The sequence below is a fragment of the Ipomoea triloba genome, chromosome 15 (genome assembly GCF_003576645.1).
Source record: "Ipomoea triloba cultivar NCNSP0323 chromosome 15, ASM357664v1".
In the NCBI taxonomy this organism is placed as follows: Eukaryota; Viridiplantae; Streptophyta; class Magnoliopsida; order Solanales; family Convolvulaceae; genus Ipomoea; species Ipomoea triloba.
This window is the reverse complement of record NC_044930.1, coordinates 8,393,071-8,411,275: the sequence shown is the minus strand read 5'-3', so window position 1 is coordinate 8,411,275 and position 18,205 is coordinate 8,393,071. Positions and strand designations below refer to the sequence as shown.

Here is an 18,205-nt window from a genome sequence, read left to right as displayed (position 1 = left end):
CTCAACTTCACTAAAGATGGAGAAGATGAAGATAATTCCGAGCCTTAGCAAATGGCGCACTAAGAAAAATTAATTTATTCTGCTCAAATTAGTACTCTTTATCCAATTGTTTTCTTCCATTGGTTGATCATGATAGATAGTCATCTATAGTTAGTGGTTTATTTGTTTCTACTTACTTTAGTTGTAATTTAGCTATTTACAATTTCATTATGTTTTATTAAAATATATAAGTATCGAGACTATTTCTTTGATTTTTATTAATTTAGAATTTTTTTTCTCTCTCATTATTATATGACTACTTTAACCAATTTAGGAATACTAATTTAAAACTACCCATTGGGCATTGGTTTAATCGCGTAACGCGCATGTGATAACTAGTAATACTAATAAGAGCTAATAAAGTTATGCTTATAACGAGAACTAAAAAATATTCGTCCAATTATTAGATGAAATGAATAGTTCAGATTATTTTGATTTTAGTTTTTTTTTTTATTTTCCAACTTTACCCTCTATTATATTATTTTATTCCCTTAAATAGCTCCGCATTCCATCAGTTTAAACTTTAGTAACAGAATATTCCATTAACTATGGAGATTATTTATTATTCTTAACTTACTCAGTGATTTTCATAATGAATGTCTTAGGTTTGAACCACATCCCAATCAGAGTTGACATAATTGTTGAACATATACTATGAATATGTTAGAGTGTATTAAAAAATAAATTATAAAATTTAACATGAACTTTGGTGAATTATTTAGCTAGACTATATACATAGCATTCAAAGTTGAGCATCAAAGATTACAAATAATGAACTTTGAAAATCATTTTCTTGCATTTAAAAAAAAAAAAAAAAGCTAGGTTAAGTTACTTTTTTCTTTCTTTTTTTTCGTTTAATTAATCTTCTTTTGATTATTTAGAACAAGACTTAATATGGTTTAATAATTTTTGTTTGTATTTCTATAATGATACAATTGTATATTACTTTGCAAATATTGTATTGTTTTTTATCGGACAAAATTGTTCATTAAAGTTCCATACCTATATATCTATATGAGTAAAGCTACCAAACCCGTCCTAATCTTCTTTTTGACATGATACTTCATTTAATGATTTAGTCTTTGATAATAAGTTAGTGGGATAGCGATTCATAACATCGTCCAATTGTTATAAGCTATGTAATGATGGATTTCAGGTGGTGGGGGTTGGGGATGGGGTAGAATATTTTTGGGGAAAAAATAATTTGCTCCATCCATCTAGCATGATCAATGGCTAAAAATATGACGGGGTCAATTTTATAAATATTAGTATAAGGGAATTAACTTAGAAATTTCATGCATCTATTTCTTTAATGTAACAAAATTAATTAGACTGTAAGGTGCAAGATACTTTAGAAAGAAAAAGGGGGGGGGGGGGGGGGGGGGGGGGGAAAAAAAAAGANGGGGGGGGGGGGGGGGGGAGGAGGGGGGGGTCAAACAATTTGAGACACAAAACAAATGAGTAAGAAGCTATCATATCTTTCATGAATTTCAGCCCTGGATGAGTTGCCAAAAGTTATTTAAGCATTGGTTTGAAGTTTGCCAATCGTTAATTTGATCAATTAAACATCACCTTCTGGTTCACCAATTTTTAGCATTTCTGTAGTAAAATCAATGCATCAAAAACACAAAAACGTCAATGAATCACCTTGATTTTGGGGTCTGCATATTTAATTCTTTCCCAACAGTAAAATAGAGAATTTGATGAAGCAAATTAAACTTTCTTGATCCAAAAGACTTTACACCACCTTAAATGTTTAGAACAAATCCTCATATGAGAGATAAAGAATTGCACAATTAATACAAAGAAAATTTTCATGATTTTCTGATTTCATGAAGGTTTTGCTACATAAACTTGACATTAATCGACATATAGATTGTCACAGAGCAACATAGCCAACATTACGTAGAACATATATACTTCACTGGAATCAATGTCATTGTCAAACTCATTCAAACTTGAAATTGATCCTTTGATGTTGAAGTCACCAACTGCATCTAATTGGCCAACATCTATTGTGACTTCATCAATCTCATGGAGTATTGAAGCAAACGTAGGAGACGAGGGAGCTAAGTGACAACAATTGGTTGAGCCTCACCAGCCAAGATCTTTGATTCCTAAGACATTTAATTGTCCCATATTGCTTGCCTCTTCAACCGGTTCCATCACGATAAGTTGTGGCTCCTACTTAATAACAACAATTTTTTTGGTTCAATCCCCTTTGTTCTATAAAATGTAAAAAGTTTAGTACAATTATAGCTTTATACAAACCAGATTTCAGGATTGATTCCTCCAGAGTTGGGAAATTTGTCGAGCTTTCAAGTGTTCTTTTGGTTGGGCAAATCAGATTGAAGGTGGTGTGCATCATTGACTCCCTTTAGCTTAGTCATCTCCCAGATATTAGTGAAAGAGATATGCCGATGATATTATTTTGCCTCTTCTCTATTACTTCTTTTGGTATATGTTCAACATTCAATTTGTTCAAATAATGCATACTCATTCTTCGGACGCTATTCATGTTTGCAACTCATACAACAAAGTGAGCACATTTATATCCAACATAATTATGAAATTGAAACAACAATCACCCAAAAATAACAATAATATTGTTAACCTATTTTAGATTCAAATATCTTCTTTTTGTAAACTAGCACCATCAACACAATTGCACATAAGACACTATTAAAAAAAATAGGCAAGTAATGAAGACAAAGACAATGACAAACCTATCCAAAAGCGAATTAACAAACTTTAGAGTAATTCCAACCAAAAATAGTATCTATTACCTAATACCATACCAACTACAATAAGTATTTAAATAATTGTTTTTAGAAAAGTGCAAACTTTACTTTTAATGTCAACTATAATGAACTTCTCATATATAATCTTGCATTGATATACTTTGAATTACTTATTTAAATACAAACACTAGGCATTAAATCAGTCACGCAATGCACGTGTAAAAACTAGTCTAATAAAAACATAATAAGTCTCAATCAAAGTTATATCTCTCATTTATGTCCATGTTTTTAATCTTAACCATTTTGTACATTGTGTTTTTAGAGTTGTACTATACAAATTTTTGGACAAAAATACCCTTACCATTATAACTTCCGTTATCTTTTACATTAACTTTGCCATGCACATGCATTCACTACATCTTTTCTTACATTCTTTAATGATAATAAAATTTGTAGATATTATATATTGGATTAATATAATAAATAATTTTTTTCATTTTGATTTTAATTAATAAGAATTTGTTAGTTATTTTTTAAAATATAAATATTGGGTATATGTTTTTGCGCATCGCGCATAAAAAAAGACTAGTATTGAAATAAAGGAGAATATATAACAAAATTGATTTTAAGAAAACAAAAAAAAAAAAAAAAAACAAAAAAAAAACAAAAAAAAAAAAGATGAAACTGATATATAGTTAGCAGTTTTGCTAATTAATTTGTAGTAATATTATACTAAAAAATTTGTGGACGGAAGATTCGAATATAATGGCTGGGTGGAGGGGATCAGGCATCACGTTGTTGGAGATTTTCATAACCTCCCTCCCATCCATTATTTTCTATACAAAATTAAACCTAAGCTAAGCATATCAAATTAAAGACGACAGCCAGATCGATGATCTCTTAGCTTTAATTTGGTTTTGATATTCTAAAGCTTGCTGCAGATTCCAATTCTGTTTTCTATTCATTTCTACTCGATTGCTTGCTTGCTTGCTTTAATATAATGTTTGCTTACAATAATTTATATATTATATTGCGCCATTACTCATATATCATCAGTCAACGATAGATAATATAATGCATCCATACGTAGGCCTCCAACGTGGGATTTCTAATGGACTCTTACATAGAAAGTAGAACCCCCGCCAGCCCCAAATACAATTTAAATGGATTTTCCAACTTGCATCCCACTTCCTCATCATCTATATGCAATTAAAAGCTACCACACTTTTGGTTAATTATTTAATTGTTTAAACTAGTGTTTTATCCGGGTGATATGATGCAGGTATGGAATCGAAGAAAGTATATTATTATGAATTTAAATAAAAAATAAATTAATGTTTTACTTGTGGTGCGTGACACTGTATCGATTTTAAATTATTTAACATTTGAGGGAGATGGAATGAAAATAAATTAGAAATTATTTTAGAGAATCTCATAACCTAAGTGAGTTCATGTCTTTGGAAATTAAATGATGAGTCACATTATTAAGTATTATGTAATATAACTTGAATCAAATGCGTTCAAAAACTTTGGACTCTACTTGTTCTTACATATACAGAAGAGGGTTTAGAATTGCCCGGTTGGCTGGTTGGTTTTAACCTGGGAATCTTTCGTGGAGCTTTTTTAAGAACCTGATTTTTTTAATAGTGGCCTAGTGAATGCATACCAATAGTTATACCATCGAACATTCAATATGTAAATTGTGAACATTTAGTTGTGAACATTCAATATATAAATCATAAACATTCCGTATATAAATTGTGTATTTTGAATCCAGATCCACCTTACAACATGAACCCCAGTCTAAAGAATAATTTGACGAGGCCTACAACACGCTTGCTAGACACTTCAGTTGGCAACCGATATTGCACTCTCTTATTGTTTGTTTGTTCGTTTGTTTTTTCTTTAACTTGCAATAACTCAACTCAGCCACTACAATTGCTTTTAAAGTGCCAGTGAGTGGTTGACCTTTAATTTCTTCGTTAAAGAAAGATATCAACAAGTGATCAATGTCACATCCTACTCTAAACTAATACATCGTTCATCCAAAACCACGTTGTTTTGTTAAATTTTATGAGTTAAAATAATGTACATTATATATTAAAATAATATACATTATGTGTAAAATAATAAAACTTTCATAGTAAGATAATGTACATTATGTGTTAGAATAATATATTTTGTGTTAAAATAATGTACATTATAAGTTAGAATAATGAAACTTCTGAGGTAAGATAATACACATTATATGTTAGAATAATGTATTTTATGTGTTAAAATATAAATTATAAAAATATATATTACAGCAGGTTGCATGAAAAAATACACGAAACGATATAGTTTTGGATTGTAGTCCACACAATAACTATTGTCCCATTGCCGATTGGGCCACACTCTTTTATGAAAGGAAAAACAAAAGAGGGCAAATTTTATTATAGAAATGGTCCATATAGTAGCATGGACCAGGTGGAAAAACAATTTAATTTGAAAATGTTTCCGTGGCAACTTCTCTCATCATTTAGTTTCATTATATACACACAATAATTTCATTATAGCAATATTAAACTATCATTTTAATTTATTGTTCAGGTATTACACCCACATGACAAAACACCTTAATGAAGATTTAGGCTTGCAACAATAACGCCAAAAAGAAAAGAAAACAACTACACCAGAGCTTAGAGACGTAACAACGGTGCACTGTAGAAGTCTAAAGATTGATTTATTACAACAGCAGCCGTGTGGACCATAACCACTTTATAACAATTGTACAAGCTTTCAAAAAAAACAATTGGACAAAAGAGTTTACAGGTCGTCTATTAAAAAAAGGAATGGGGCTTCAAAAAGCTACTGTCCTTACGCATACACTTGTGGAAATTCATATTCTGTGCTTTAATTAGATATATTCCTACCAACGAACACAGAGTGAAAAGTAGTTAACGCAAGCGATAAGGATGAAGAAAGTTGCATAATGGAGTATTAAAACTTAAAAGTTGTTTATTACAAAATACAACACATGACTACAATTTATAACTTATCAACCACTGTAAATCGGAACATATTATTAAAAGCTTCCCAATGCTCCGTACATAATCAAGACCTCACCAAACATTTTACCCTGCACGTTACCGTTCACATTGTTGGCCGCACATTGAGTCGTGAAGCTAGCTTCTGTCCAAAAGACTTGTCGGCCTGCATCGCGTTCAAGTAACACATAAACACAGTAAATAATGAGCTATCCATAAATATTGAGTTATTATCCAGGCATATATTGCGTGGTTATGGTGGCAAGAAAGATCATACCTGAGTCCAGTACGAAACCCAAATACTGCGAATTTCGTGGGTGACTCGGGGATCAGACAAAGCATCAATCCATCGACACGCAAACCTTTCTTGCCTGGATAAATGATAGAACCACCCAATTAATTTCATCTAATCAATATAGTGAATACAATAAGAAAAGAAGCCAAGGGGCAAATGTTACCTGTCTGGTGACCAGGACCTGTATCTCTCACCAGGTTGTTTGAAGTTGTTCTCCTTCTCAATGATGCACTGAATATAAATAAATAAATATCATGAGTACAACATAAATCTAATATGTTTTGCATGTTATAGTTACAGAACTAGCAAATATATCAAATAGGAGCTAAATATACAAGTGGCTTGCATCAGAGTGACCAATATCGAAAGTTCTCAAGTCCCACATGATATGTTCAAGTTCTTAAATAACCAAGGATCCAACCATATCAACAACAACCTACCTTGTCACGCTTTCCTGTCAAGATACGTGGAGGGATGGGGTGCTGCTCAGCATGACGACAAGGATCATACCTTGATGGGAAATAGTTAACCTGTAGTAAGAATGCAAGGACATGAGATGTCTGAATCAAGAGAGATAAGTTTCTCATAAATGAAGAAATGCACCTCTTCGTCTCTGTGCATGAAATTCATAAAGCCATCATGGTGATTGTTGTGATGAGCACACTTGGGAGCGTTAACAGGAAGCTGTAGATAGTTTGGACCAAGACGATGTCGCTGAGTATCAGCATAAGAGAATATTCGGGTTTGGAGGAGCTTATCATCTGAATAATAAACCCCAGGAACCACAATGGCTGGGCAAAATGCAAGCTGCTCATTCTCTGCAAAGAAGTTGTCAATATTCTTATTCAAAACCAAGCGACCCACAGGCTGCAGGGGCAGGATGTCCTCAGGCCAGGTCTTGGTAACGTCTAGTGGATCAAAGTCAAACTTATCCTCATGATCAGGATCAATTATTTGAATAAAAAGCTTCCATTCAGGATAGTTTCCAGCAGCAATAGAATCATAGAGATCCTGGGTTGCATGGCTGTGATTGGCACCTCCAACCTTAACACAATCTTCCTCTAACAAACACTTCACTCCACAAGTTGGCTTCCAGTGGAACTTCACATAATGTACCTTCCCGGCCTTGCTGATCAGTGTGTAGGTGTTAACACCAGAACCTTCCATGTGTCTGTAATCTTGCGGGACACCCAAATCATCAAATAAAAATGAAAACATATGCAAACTCTCTGGATGGTGGGAGAAGAAATCAAGGATCCTCCAATTCTCCTGGATATGAGACTTGGGATTCGGTTTCAGGGCATGAACCATGTCAGGAAACTTCATTCCATCACGGATAAAGAAAACAGGGAAATTGTTACCCACCAAATCAAAGTTACCCTGCACAACAAAACAAAACAGCATTAGCATACACTAAAACAAGAAGTTTACAGAAACAAGATAAATTAAGATGAAAGAAAAGCCTTTAAACTTTTCTACTGAATTACAGCATACCTCTCTTGTATAGAACTTTACTGCAAAGCCCCTAGGGTCCCTCAGGGTTTCTGGGCTTCCTCTTTCATGGATAACTGTGGAAAATCGAACAATAACAGGTGTCTGAACCCCAGGAGCTCTAAGGAAATCAGCACAGGTGAGATGAGAAATATCATGAGTGACCTCAAAATAACCCTTGGCACTTGCACCCCTGGCATGCACAACACGTTCTGGAATCCGTTCACGATCAAAATTAGCAAGTTTCTCCACCAAGTGATAATCCTCAATGAGAATTGGCCCTGTTAACATCAGAATTTCATCAGTCAGTGAAAAAAAATCAAATCCATAGAACCTCGCTAACAAAGCGTCTCAACATAGATGAATTTGACAAACTAGCATCGGCTTGCCAGTTGCAAGCATCTTGAGAACCTCTAAACCAGCAGAAAAAGCAAAAGCTAAACAAATTGCTAGGTTAAAAGTACCCACAGTTAAATTCTTGGCTTGACAGGGTTGAAAGATCAAAACTTGTATATAGAAATCAGATTTTGGAAAATGGAAGGAAAAATCAGAACTAAAGCATTGGCATAACTACTAATGACGATCGTCAGTTTCAATTACTAGATAATTTTCACAATTGCAATATACTATTCAAGTAGATACTAAAGAAAATGAAAATCCATTGGTATGGCACTGTTCATGTCAGGTATATCTGAAAAAGAAGATTAGGCAATGTTTCTCTTTCTTGCCTTGGATACAATGTAAGAAATCATGAGAGGGTGGGTCTCATGGGGGCAAAAGAGCCACTACCATAAGTAATGTGGAAACAATAAAAAGAATAAACCAAAAGCAAGTAAATAAAATGTAACACCTTGAATTTCTTCCTTATTAGTGGCATCAAAAGTTTAAAGTTCTTTTATAGTTTGTTGGGATGTGTCATGTGTTGAAAACAGGGGGGCAAAATAGAAGCAAAATGGGGTAGGAAAATTTAGTACCTGTTGTTTGGATAAGAAATAAAATAAAGGACAAAGAAATTGGGGATAAAAAAGTCCTTTCCTCCTAATATCCTGACAAATATCAATATATCACATCACAGTACATCAACTTAGCTCATTTCTCCCCTCTCAATACATGCACACTCACTCCAAAATCTCAGCCTCCTCCCATTTTCCTTCTTATGGTTCAAACATAAGACTCCTTCCTCCAATTTTCTTTCCTCCCACTTTCTACCCATCCAAACACAGCATCACTGTTCCAAAAATCCCTAATCTAGTAAATCAATGAAATGATTTCAAAATTTTGTCCAAGTTTTAGCAGAATCATTTTGTGTATTTACAGTTAAATTTCCAATTTTTACAAGGAACAAACAAACAAATGAAAACAAAGATGGACAGATACAACTAATTCAAGTATCATCTATTATCAGTTATCACATTCAAACCTAATCCAAAGAAGAAGAAAGCTAGCGGCCTAACACCAACTACCTAACCAAAATCTATTCGGATTCCAAATGTCACGTGATACATGGAACACTGAACAAAAGATTAAAAAAATAACAGCAATTCATTACATTGAAATTCTGAAACAAACCTCGATAGGACACGAATTCATCGCATGATAAACCTACCAAAAATCTGAACAGTATAGCGATGCAAAAATAGTACAATATATTAATTAATTAATTAATTAATACCTCTGGTTCCGACGGTCAAGGATGAGTTATTGTTCCAAACAGGAGCACCAGAATTGGTTGTCCAGAAAGGTGAATTGAAGGCGCTCGATGGACGGTGCTGCATCGGAATTCACCAGATCGAATATAAGTTTTTTTAAAAAAAATTAAAATAAACAAATGCCTTTCGACTAACGAAATCATAATCAAAACAACACAAAAATCAGAAAAAAAAAATCAAATCAACTTCACGATGAACAAAAGCAGATGATAATACATCGGCGGTACCTGATAAGGATCCATAGAGAAAGTTTTCTCTGTTAGCGTAACGTTACGAGAGAACGGAGAGCGTACGAAAAGGCGGTCGTGTGGTGAACACTTTGAAAGTCACGAAATGGGACACCTATTTATATTCACAATGGTGGGTCATCCAGATCCTCGCGCACGCAGTTTTATGAATATCCACGTAAGAAAGAAAAACACGTAAATATATCTTATTTTATTTATTTAAACAGAGAATATATTATGTTATCCTTCAGATAAATTGATATGTTTTTGTCATATATTAATACTTCGATTATCAACTACTCCAAATTGTTGAATTATATTTTAAACTTTTTATCTTTTAATTTTTATAATATTTAAATTAATATTAGCTTTAAAATTTTTATATGTAGATATTATATAACAAGTATTATTATTAAATAAAAATAAAAGTTCTATTTTATAATTGCATAAAAAATTTTAAAGAAAATAATTGAAAAAAAAAATCAGATTTGATTTAATTAATAAATAGTAAATAAATTAGAGGTAAAAATAAGGCAGATGAATATCTATATTCTCTTTTTTTATGGTAAATGTATATGTATATATATTTAAAAATAATTAACATAATAACAAACTTAATTCTATATTTTGTGCTTGAATTCGTAAATAATAACTGAATTTCTAATCATTGAAAATTAACTAAAATATATTGTGGGTTAATTTGATTTGATAACATTAATATTCTTAAGAAAAGTCTCAAGTTCGAATATACTATAAATATATTACAGTGTGCTAAAAAAATCATTGAAAATTATATAAATTTTTTGTTTTTCTAACTTTAATCATTACAGTTTATTGAGTGTTAATTAGTTTATTAATATATTAAGTTCATAACCTTAATTTAATAATAATATAGTAGTTACTAGTTACATCAATGTGTTTAATTTATTCAATTATTATACACTTTTTATGATAGTGATATTATTGTTTTCAAAAAAAAAATGATAGTGATATTTTTGTCAATTTTAAATGTATAATAGTAGTCATCCATGCATGTAAAAGAGAGAGAGAAACGCGTGTTATATATATATAGTCATGATCAGGTGTGGCCGTGCTCTCTCGTGCGGCCGTGCGGTTCACACCACTCAATGTTACGAAATACACCACTCAATGTTAAGAAACACACCACACAAATATGCATTGTCGTGTGTTTCTTAACATTGTGGTGTGTTTCATTGTGTTTCATTGTGGTGTGTTTCTTAACATTGAGTGGTGTGTGACTGCACGGTCGCACGGGAGAGCACGGCCGCACCTGAAATTATATATATATATATATATATAGGGCTTAAGTGTGAATATGATTTTAGGTAAAAAGTGATGATTGATTTTATCTAGATGTGTTAGATGTTATTCATCGAATATTAAAAAGATTTGTGACAATGAAGGACCTTAAGTTGGTTGGCATGAAGTCTCATGGTTATCATGTATTAATGCAACGTATGTTACCTATTGTTATTCGCAACATCTTACCAAAATATGTTAGACAAGTTATAACAAAACTTTGTTTCATTTTCAATGCTATTTGCAGAGACATCACAATATATTGTCGACAGCTATTGGGAGAGACATTTCAAGAAGTTAGTCAAGGGACATTTGAATTGAAGAGACATCATGAAATATTGTCGATCGGCAGCTCTTGGAAAGTAAGATTATCTGAGTTCTCTAAGAGGAGTTGGTGCATACTCTACTATCCAAAGAGTGTTTGGTAGACTAGAACGAAAACAGGACACATCGAGTGGGGTTGTCTCGATTGATGTTGTCAAAGAAATTATGGATAAATACAGGCAAGACACAATGACAGAGATGCAAGAAAAGATGCAACCCAAGATTGATGTCCTCAACCAGTAACTCCACTTTTTGATGAATTAAGAACATGTCGGCAACACATCTATTTCCACAATGTGTTTCGGTTGGAACTCCTCAAAGTGTCTCTGTGTCTAGTGATATACCTTAGACCCATAGCAATTGTCATTCGGTTGATGCATATCCAATTGACGCAATTAAGGTAATATTGAAAGTAATTTCATAATCAAAATATCATTTCGTGTAAGATTAAGATTAACACATTTTTTTAACAATAGAGTCCGGAGAGGAGTAGACTTGCAGTATGTCCGGGTGGACAAATAAAACCGTGGTGCATCAACAACCACTGTTACCTAACTATGTCAAAATTATTGTTGTTGTTGTTGTTGTATATTTGTGTCTTTTGACAACTTATTTAATTTTTATTCTATAAACGAATCAAATAGTAAAATCTCATTTCTACACTATATATACTTTCAGCGAACCAAACAATATAATATATTTTCTATTTTATTCGTCACCTACTATATTCATATGGAATAGAATTCTTATTCTGTTAAAATTTATTTTGTGAACCAAGCAAGTTGTTAGTGAATAGTAGATGAATGAATTAGACTATATATATTAGGTAGTGGGTTGCTATTTATCCTTTATAGCATTTCAGCATGTAATGAATAATTTAGCTAGTTTATGTATATTAGGTAGTGCTTTTCTTAAAAGTCTAGTATTGATGTTTTTTAATATAAGAGCTATTCGATCATTTGATAATAAATTATTGAAAATGTATATGTCATGTTTTGTACGTAGTATGTATTAATTTTTTTACTGGTTGTTAATTTGTTTTTGAAATTTGTTGGTAAATTGTAATCGTACCAAATAAATATATAGCTCAACTTTAAGGGTACTTTTTCCTCTCTTTTTTTTTTTTTTGGCGTGTAACACAAGGTGGTACTAAATGGGAAGCAATCTTTTTTGTTTAAGATGAGAGCGCACGAAGATTTATACTAGATAAACTTTGTCTTGTAATTCTAGCCGACAAAAGATCAAAAGGAAGTAATAAATCACCTCATAGCTTACTGGTTCAAACCAAAAAGATTAATAAGTCATTTTTACTGAAGATCGAACTTAAAATTTTGTAGTTATTACCAAGTTAACAACCTGATCAACCTAGTTGGGTTGCCCCATAATCTAAAATAATATGTTACACAGTGGATTGCTATTTATCCTTGTTAGTGAAGTAGATTGATAAATTAGTTTAGACTATGATAAATGCAAGTAGAGTCTACTACTACTACTGGGCAAAAATGGATGGGAAAAGTGTCAAATTGGCCCCCTAAGTCCGGTGGATAGTGCAATTAGGCCCCCTAAGTGCAAAAAACTCCATTCAAGCCCCCTAAACCGGTAAAATAGTTCAATTAAGTCCAAGTTGACTTGTTTATCAAGTAAAATTCGTGAGGTGTTGACACATGTCCCTTTTTTTTTTTTTTTCAAAACAAATATTTTTATTTATTAAAACTATTATTTATTATAAATAAATAATAAATAATATTAAATTAAAAAAATAGCCATGAGCCATGGAAGAAGATGAGAAACCAGTTTACCATCTTCTTCTTCTTCGTCTCGCATTCTCGCCGCACGTTCGCCGGAGGGAGAGAGAGAGAGAAGGAGCTGCACCCTACCAGTCCGACGCCGGCGAACACAGCCGTAGCCACCACCACAATTGTCCCTCTCCCTCGCCGGCGAACTGAGATGCAGCAGGCGTGAACGACGGAGCTTGAGCGATGGTTGATCTGGTTCATCTCTAGCAGTGAGGTCAACGGAGCAGCAGGCGGCGAGAACTGGTTCGTCCTCTAGCGTCGGACTGGCAGCGGCGGTGATTGCAAGGTGCAGCTCCGTCTCTCTCTCCCTCCGGCGGACGTGCGGTGAGGATGTGAGACGAAGAAGAAGATGGTAAACTGGTTTCTCTTCTTCCTTGGCAGCCGGGCTGTTTTTGTTTTGTTTATTATTATTATTATTAAATTTAATATTATTTATTTTTATTCATAATAAATAATAGTTTTAATAAATAAAAATATTTTTTTTGAAAAATAAAATTAAAAAAGACACGTGTCAGCACCTCACGAATTTGACCTGATAAACAAGTCAATTTGGACTTAATTGAACAATTTTACAGGTTTAAGGGACTTGAATGGAGCTTTTTTCACTTAGGGGGCCTAATTGCACTATCCACGGACTTAAGGGGCCAAATTGACACTTTTCCCAAAATGGATTTAACAAAGTCCCTTCAAATATACGGCTGATAAACGATAATGGTAACTTTGAACAAATATTATCCAACTTTAACAAACTCTGGATAAAATGTGACCAAATTTATAAAATCCGACTAAATATTTCCAATGCACCATAAATCTAGGACAAAAATAGATTTTACTCTAATAAATAATAAATGGGGTTGTGGGGACCGCAAATTATATGATGGACCATGGTCCACAATGCATTGTGGACCATGATCATAGTTGATACTGCAGTTCCAGATGGACGACACGACCTCTGTTCCGCGCAACTACAGTTCCCTTTCAACACAACTGCAGTATCAATTCCACACAACTGCAGTATCAACCATGACCCACTGTGGACCATGTATAACGACTGGGTGGGGACTGGGGAGTCGGGACAGTTTGAGTTTATCCTTATCCAGAGCAGACTTGCACGTGTCAAAGTATTTGTAGTTGTGATGAAGTTGGGGTATTGAGATGTTGACACGTAGCACAGGTTTTACCTCGACTCGTGTGCAATTTATGGAGTTTTATCTTTGAGCAGTTATGCGCTAATTTGGAATCTTGTTTTACACGTAGTGTGAACGCAGCAAAATTTGCTAAGATTCCGATAAAATATGTCCCTTTCTGTTCAGGAGCATGGGCAGCAACTGGCCAACGGGCAACGCCTAGCAGAGTTTTTTTTTTTTTTTTTTTGACAACTTTTATTATCATTATTGTTGTTGTATAGTTTTAAAACTTAGATTATTTTAAATTTAATAGATTAATTCTAAATTCACAGAACATCACTCCTAGAATTACTATGGAGGTAAATTATTAATCACCCAATCAACGTACTGGTCAGATTATAGTTTTCGTGTGCACATACAATATCCAATCAAGACTTTCTATCATCTTTGGGCCTTAATTGAAAAATGTGTCAGCTCCCGACTTTAAAAGTATCACAACGTTAGTTAATTTGTTGACTTGATAACTACAAAGTTACAAATTTAATTTTGCAGGAGCGACATATTTATCTTATTGATTTGAGTCGGTCAACTGTAGACAATATATATTGATTTACCTTCTTATAATTTTTTGTTAACTGGAATTACAAACAGTGCTTATCCAGTACGCATATTCACGTAGTAACTATGAGCTTTCATTGTAACTCCAAAAAAATAAAAAAAAGTATGACCAAATCACATCCAATTCTTCTTCTCTAAATAATCTTACGATTGATTCTAGCCTCTAGATGATTCTCAAATCTTATTGTTTCTACAATCAGTTGTCAAGTATTCTATAATGTTTTGTATCGTAAAGATATGGAGAATCTTCACTTCTCACTCATTATGTTTTCATTCAGGATTTTAAGGCGTGCAAGATGTACAACAGCACAGGGTTCCAAAATTTTGGGGACTCTAGTCGAGCCCTGCCCCAATAATTAGTATATGTATTTGTGATTATATTAGCTCAAAATTAGATTTTCATGACTAATCTAAATTCTACTAAGTATTATTCAAAAAAAAAAAATTTATACTCCGTAATATTCACTCGAATCACTTTTCTTCCATTCGCAATTTATTTATACTTTGATAGGGCCTCACTTATTTACCAGCACAGGGCACACAAATAAAAAAAAAAAACAAAAAACAAAAAAACAAAAAAAACAAAAACAAACAAAAAACAAAAAACAAAAAAACAAAAAAACCGGCCTTGTTTCCATTCATTTACCCCTCCAAGCAAATTTCTAACCAGCCCTTCTAATTTTGTTGCAAAGTTATTTAAAACTCGAAAAATAGAGGAAAACATATCGATTTACCCATTTTGGTGGTATAAAATTGGTACCTTTGATTCACACATAATGTTAGGCTACAAACATGAGTGTAGATTGAGAATATGAATTTCTTCACTTGAGCTAAGAGCATCCTTAATACTAGAGTTCTTTTGTGATTTTTGAGCAGTTTTTGTAAGTGTGACTAGAAAATAGAAAATGAGAAGAGAGGAAAAAAAACAAAACAAAACAAATTTGATTTTAAAAAAAATATTAAAGGCTTTGTCAGGCGCGCCTGACTTGCTCAAAGCTAGGCGCATGTTTGACAGCCACACACAGTAGTGTGCGAGGCTGAAGTAACTGTTGTGTGGGTCACATTTTTTTCTGAAATAACTCTTGTTTTGTAGGAGTGAAAATTACTCTCTCTGTCATGTTGACACTCACTTTTTAAAAAATTGTGAAAAAACCCTCAAATAACTTCTATAATGAATGCTCTAATAGGCAAACTTGAGCACAATGCCATGAGCTAGCCTCAAACTCTTCTAATCTTCTTAAAGTTGATTGGGGCTCACATCCATGATGACTTTGCAAAGGACTTAATTGCATAGCTTTATGATATTTTAAAGACTTAAATCTTATGATGAGATGTTAAGAAACTCTCATCCTTAAGGCTCTACTTAAGCTTTAGAATCACATTAGAGGTAAGGAAAATTATTTAGAAATGACAATCAGGCGGGGAGGAGAGATGGGGAGAATACATCTGTTCTTAACTTTAAATTTTCTATTATTTCTTGTGATCGGGAAATTATTCAAGGACAAAGAATTCTTTATTACATGTCTGTGTATCACAATCATCCATCACAAATGATGTACTGTTGCAGATCATATGCAAAAAAAATATAATGACATCTTTATAATTAAAGAATTTTCAATGCTCAATTGAAAATTATACTACATAGCGTTAATTTTATGAGTAAAAAAATAAATAAATAAGACAATACAAACTGCTGACCTCCTTCTACAATCATTTTAACTTTTCATATTGGATTTTCCAATCCTCTTCGTTAGGAAATTGAGGCTCATACATGACCAAGAATGAGAATGGGATACACACTAATTAAAATTATGAGATTTTTTTTTTTTACATTATTAAAGATATGTAAGCATCTTAATTTTTTTCAAAATTTAAATGCATGCCTTATATAATTTACTCCGTATCAATCTAACATAATTTCTTTATCAATTCACAATTGACTATTTTAATATGTTAATAGTTCATTACTTCATTTATTTCAAACTTTTAAATTTTTAAATTTATTCAAGTATTCAACTTTAGAGTCTATTTTTCAAACTCTCAAAGACTTGAAAATTAACTTTAGTAATTATTTTTTAGTGTTTTAATTAATTGAAATTACAAAATACAAAACAATAAAATTTGACAAACACAAACTATTGAATAAAAAGGAAATTAAGATTTAAAAACATCTCAAACCGACTTCTAAATAGCACTATTTTGTCCATACCTTCGAGTCAATAGGCCACCAATGTTAGATCCTCTGACCTTCGCTTAAGGAGGACCACAAAGGTGTCAACTGAACACAAGATGTTTGGCTCCCTTTGAACTTGTTCTACTTTTATAAAGAAATTATAAATAGTAATTTATGAAACATTTTGTCTCATAATTTATGAAATTTTACGATCGTTACCTTAATTTTAAAATATTCAAAAATAAATTTCTTGAAAAGAAACTAATAAACTAATATTTATACATAATTTTTTTAAAAAAAAATACAAACACACATTTATATTTCATACGTTTGTACGCTTCTTTTGCGTTTCAATTTCATCTAGCAACTCAAGAGAATCACCGGTCCTATAGATGCCTGCCAACAACTACTATACTCGGTACTCAGTAGCATACTACGGATTAGGCTTAAAATGCAAAAACATCCTCAAAATCTCAGAATTTTTAAAATGTTAAAATTTAGATCCCAGATCTTCAAGTTCTGCTTTGAGAAGAGGTCCACCAAGCCACCAACATCTTGGCCAAGTACACATCCTTTCTTCACCTTTTACTCCCCCCATATAAAAGCAAATGAATTGGGCGGGTGAGATAACCTTTGGCCGTCAGAAATTCATTTGCGAGCGGTAGAAAAATCTATTTGATGGGTTATGCTGTTGCTGCTATCAGCCATCAGGAACAAAATAGCTTGAATCTAAGGAAGTCTTTAGACGCCACCCTTCCGGTTCATTGAGATACTGCTTTGACTCTATGTAACTCCGGAGCCTGGTGGTGACTGGGCTTGACTGTAAATCTTCAATTGCTTTCATGAAGTCTTTGGCTATGATATTTAGTAGTTTCTCGAAATGATACTTGTATTTCCTGTATAGTACAAAACCTGCCATCTGCAGATATGGCATGAGAACCTTGTGAGCAGAGTAGCTAGTTGAACTTGTAAACAATGTCTACATGAGTATACTTAATATGAGAAAAGAAAAAGTTGCTTTGTAAATAATGTTCAACTGAGCATAAGAAATAGTTATTAGCCAACATACTTCAAGAAATGCTTGTAGCGCAGTAGCAGTATACAAGTTTGCCGGGACTGCATTTAAGAATCTAGCCAACCATGCCCAACCTTCTCGGTGGCCATGCAAGTTTTGGAAGCCCTCAACTTCGGTCTGGAAGACACATTTCATCAGATACAAACAAACTCAAAAAGTCGAACTAACAAAATTAAATAAATACTCCTTATCAAATTCTATTAGTTGTAAAAGAGCTAGGGGGGGTGGGGGTGGGGGGGGGGGG

At 33.0% G+C, this 18,205-nt stretch overlaps 2 protein-coding genes across 3 annotated transcripts in view; both read right to left on the bottom strand.

Annotated features, from left to right (window-relative positions):
• Positions 1 to 5,729: 5,729 nt before the first annotated feature.
• Positions 5,730 to 9,624, bottom strand: LOC116006944 (catalase). Its single transcript, XM_031247477.1, has 8 exons — positions 9,529 to 9,624; positions 9,265 to 9,361; positions 7,596 to 7,873; positions 6,705 to 7,481; positions 6,542 to 6,631; positions 6,265 to 6,332; positions 6,084 to 6,177; positions 5,730 to 5,972 (listed from the first exon to the last, which is right to left on the bottom strand). The coding sequence occupies exons 1-8, from the start codon at positions 9,541 to 9,543 to the stop codon at positions 5,913 to 5,915; spliced, it is 1,479 nt and encodes a 492-aa protein (XP_031103337.1). The 5' UTR covers positions 9,544 to 9,624; the 3' UTR covers positions 5,730 to 5,912.
• Positions 9,625 to 17,132: 7,508 nt separating this feature from the next.
• Positions 17,133 to 18,205, bottom strand: part of LOC116007037 (protein GLE1) — an 11,087-nt gene continuing 10,014 nt past the window's right edge. For both annotated transcript variants that reach the window (XM_031247605.1, XM_031247604.1), the window contains exons 16-17: positions 17,956 to 18,078; positions 17,133 to 17,805 (exon numbers count right to left, since the gene is read on the bottom strand). In XM_031247605.1, the coding sequence (XP_031103465.1) occupies positions 17,587 to 17,805; positions 17,956 to 18,078 (342 nt within the window). In that variant the 3' untranslated portion in view covers positions 17,133 to 17,586. The remainder of the gene's footprint in view (positions 17,806 to 17,955; positions 18,079 to 18,205) is intronic.

What these genes read in the sequence shown, in the direction of transcription:
- LOC116006944 (XM_031247477.1), bottom strand. An exon ending in AGGTCCTGGTCACCAGACAG is followed by an intron (nt 6,178 to 6,264) that starts GTAACATTTGCC and finishes TCATTTATCCAG; the next exon opens with GCAAGAAAGGTTTGCGTGTC. An exon ending in GGGTTTCGTACTGGACTCAG is followed by an intron (nt 5,973 to 6,083) that starts GTATGATCTTTC and finishes AACGCGATGCAG; the next exon opens with GCCGACAAGTCTTTTGGACA.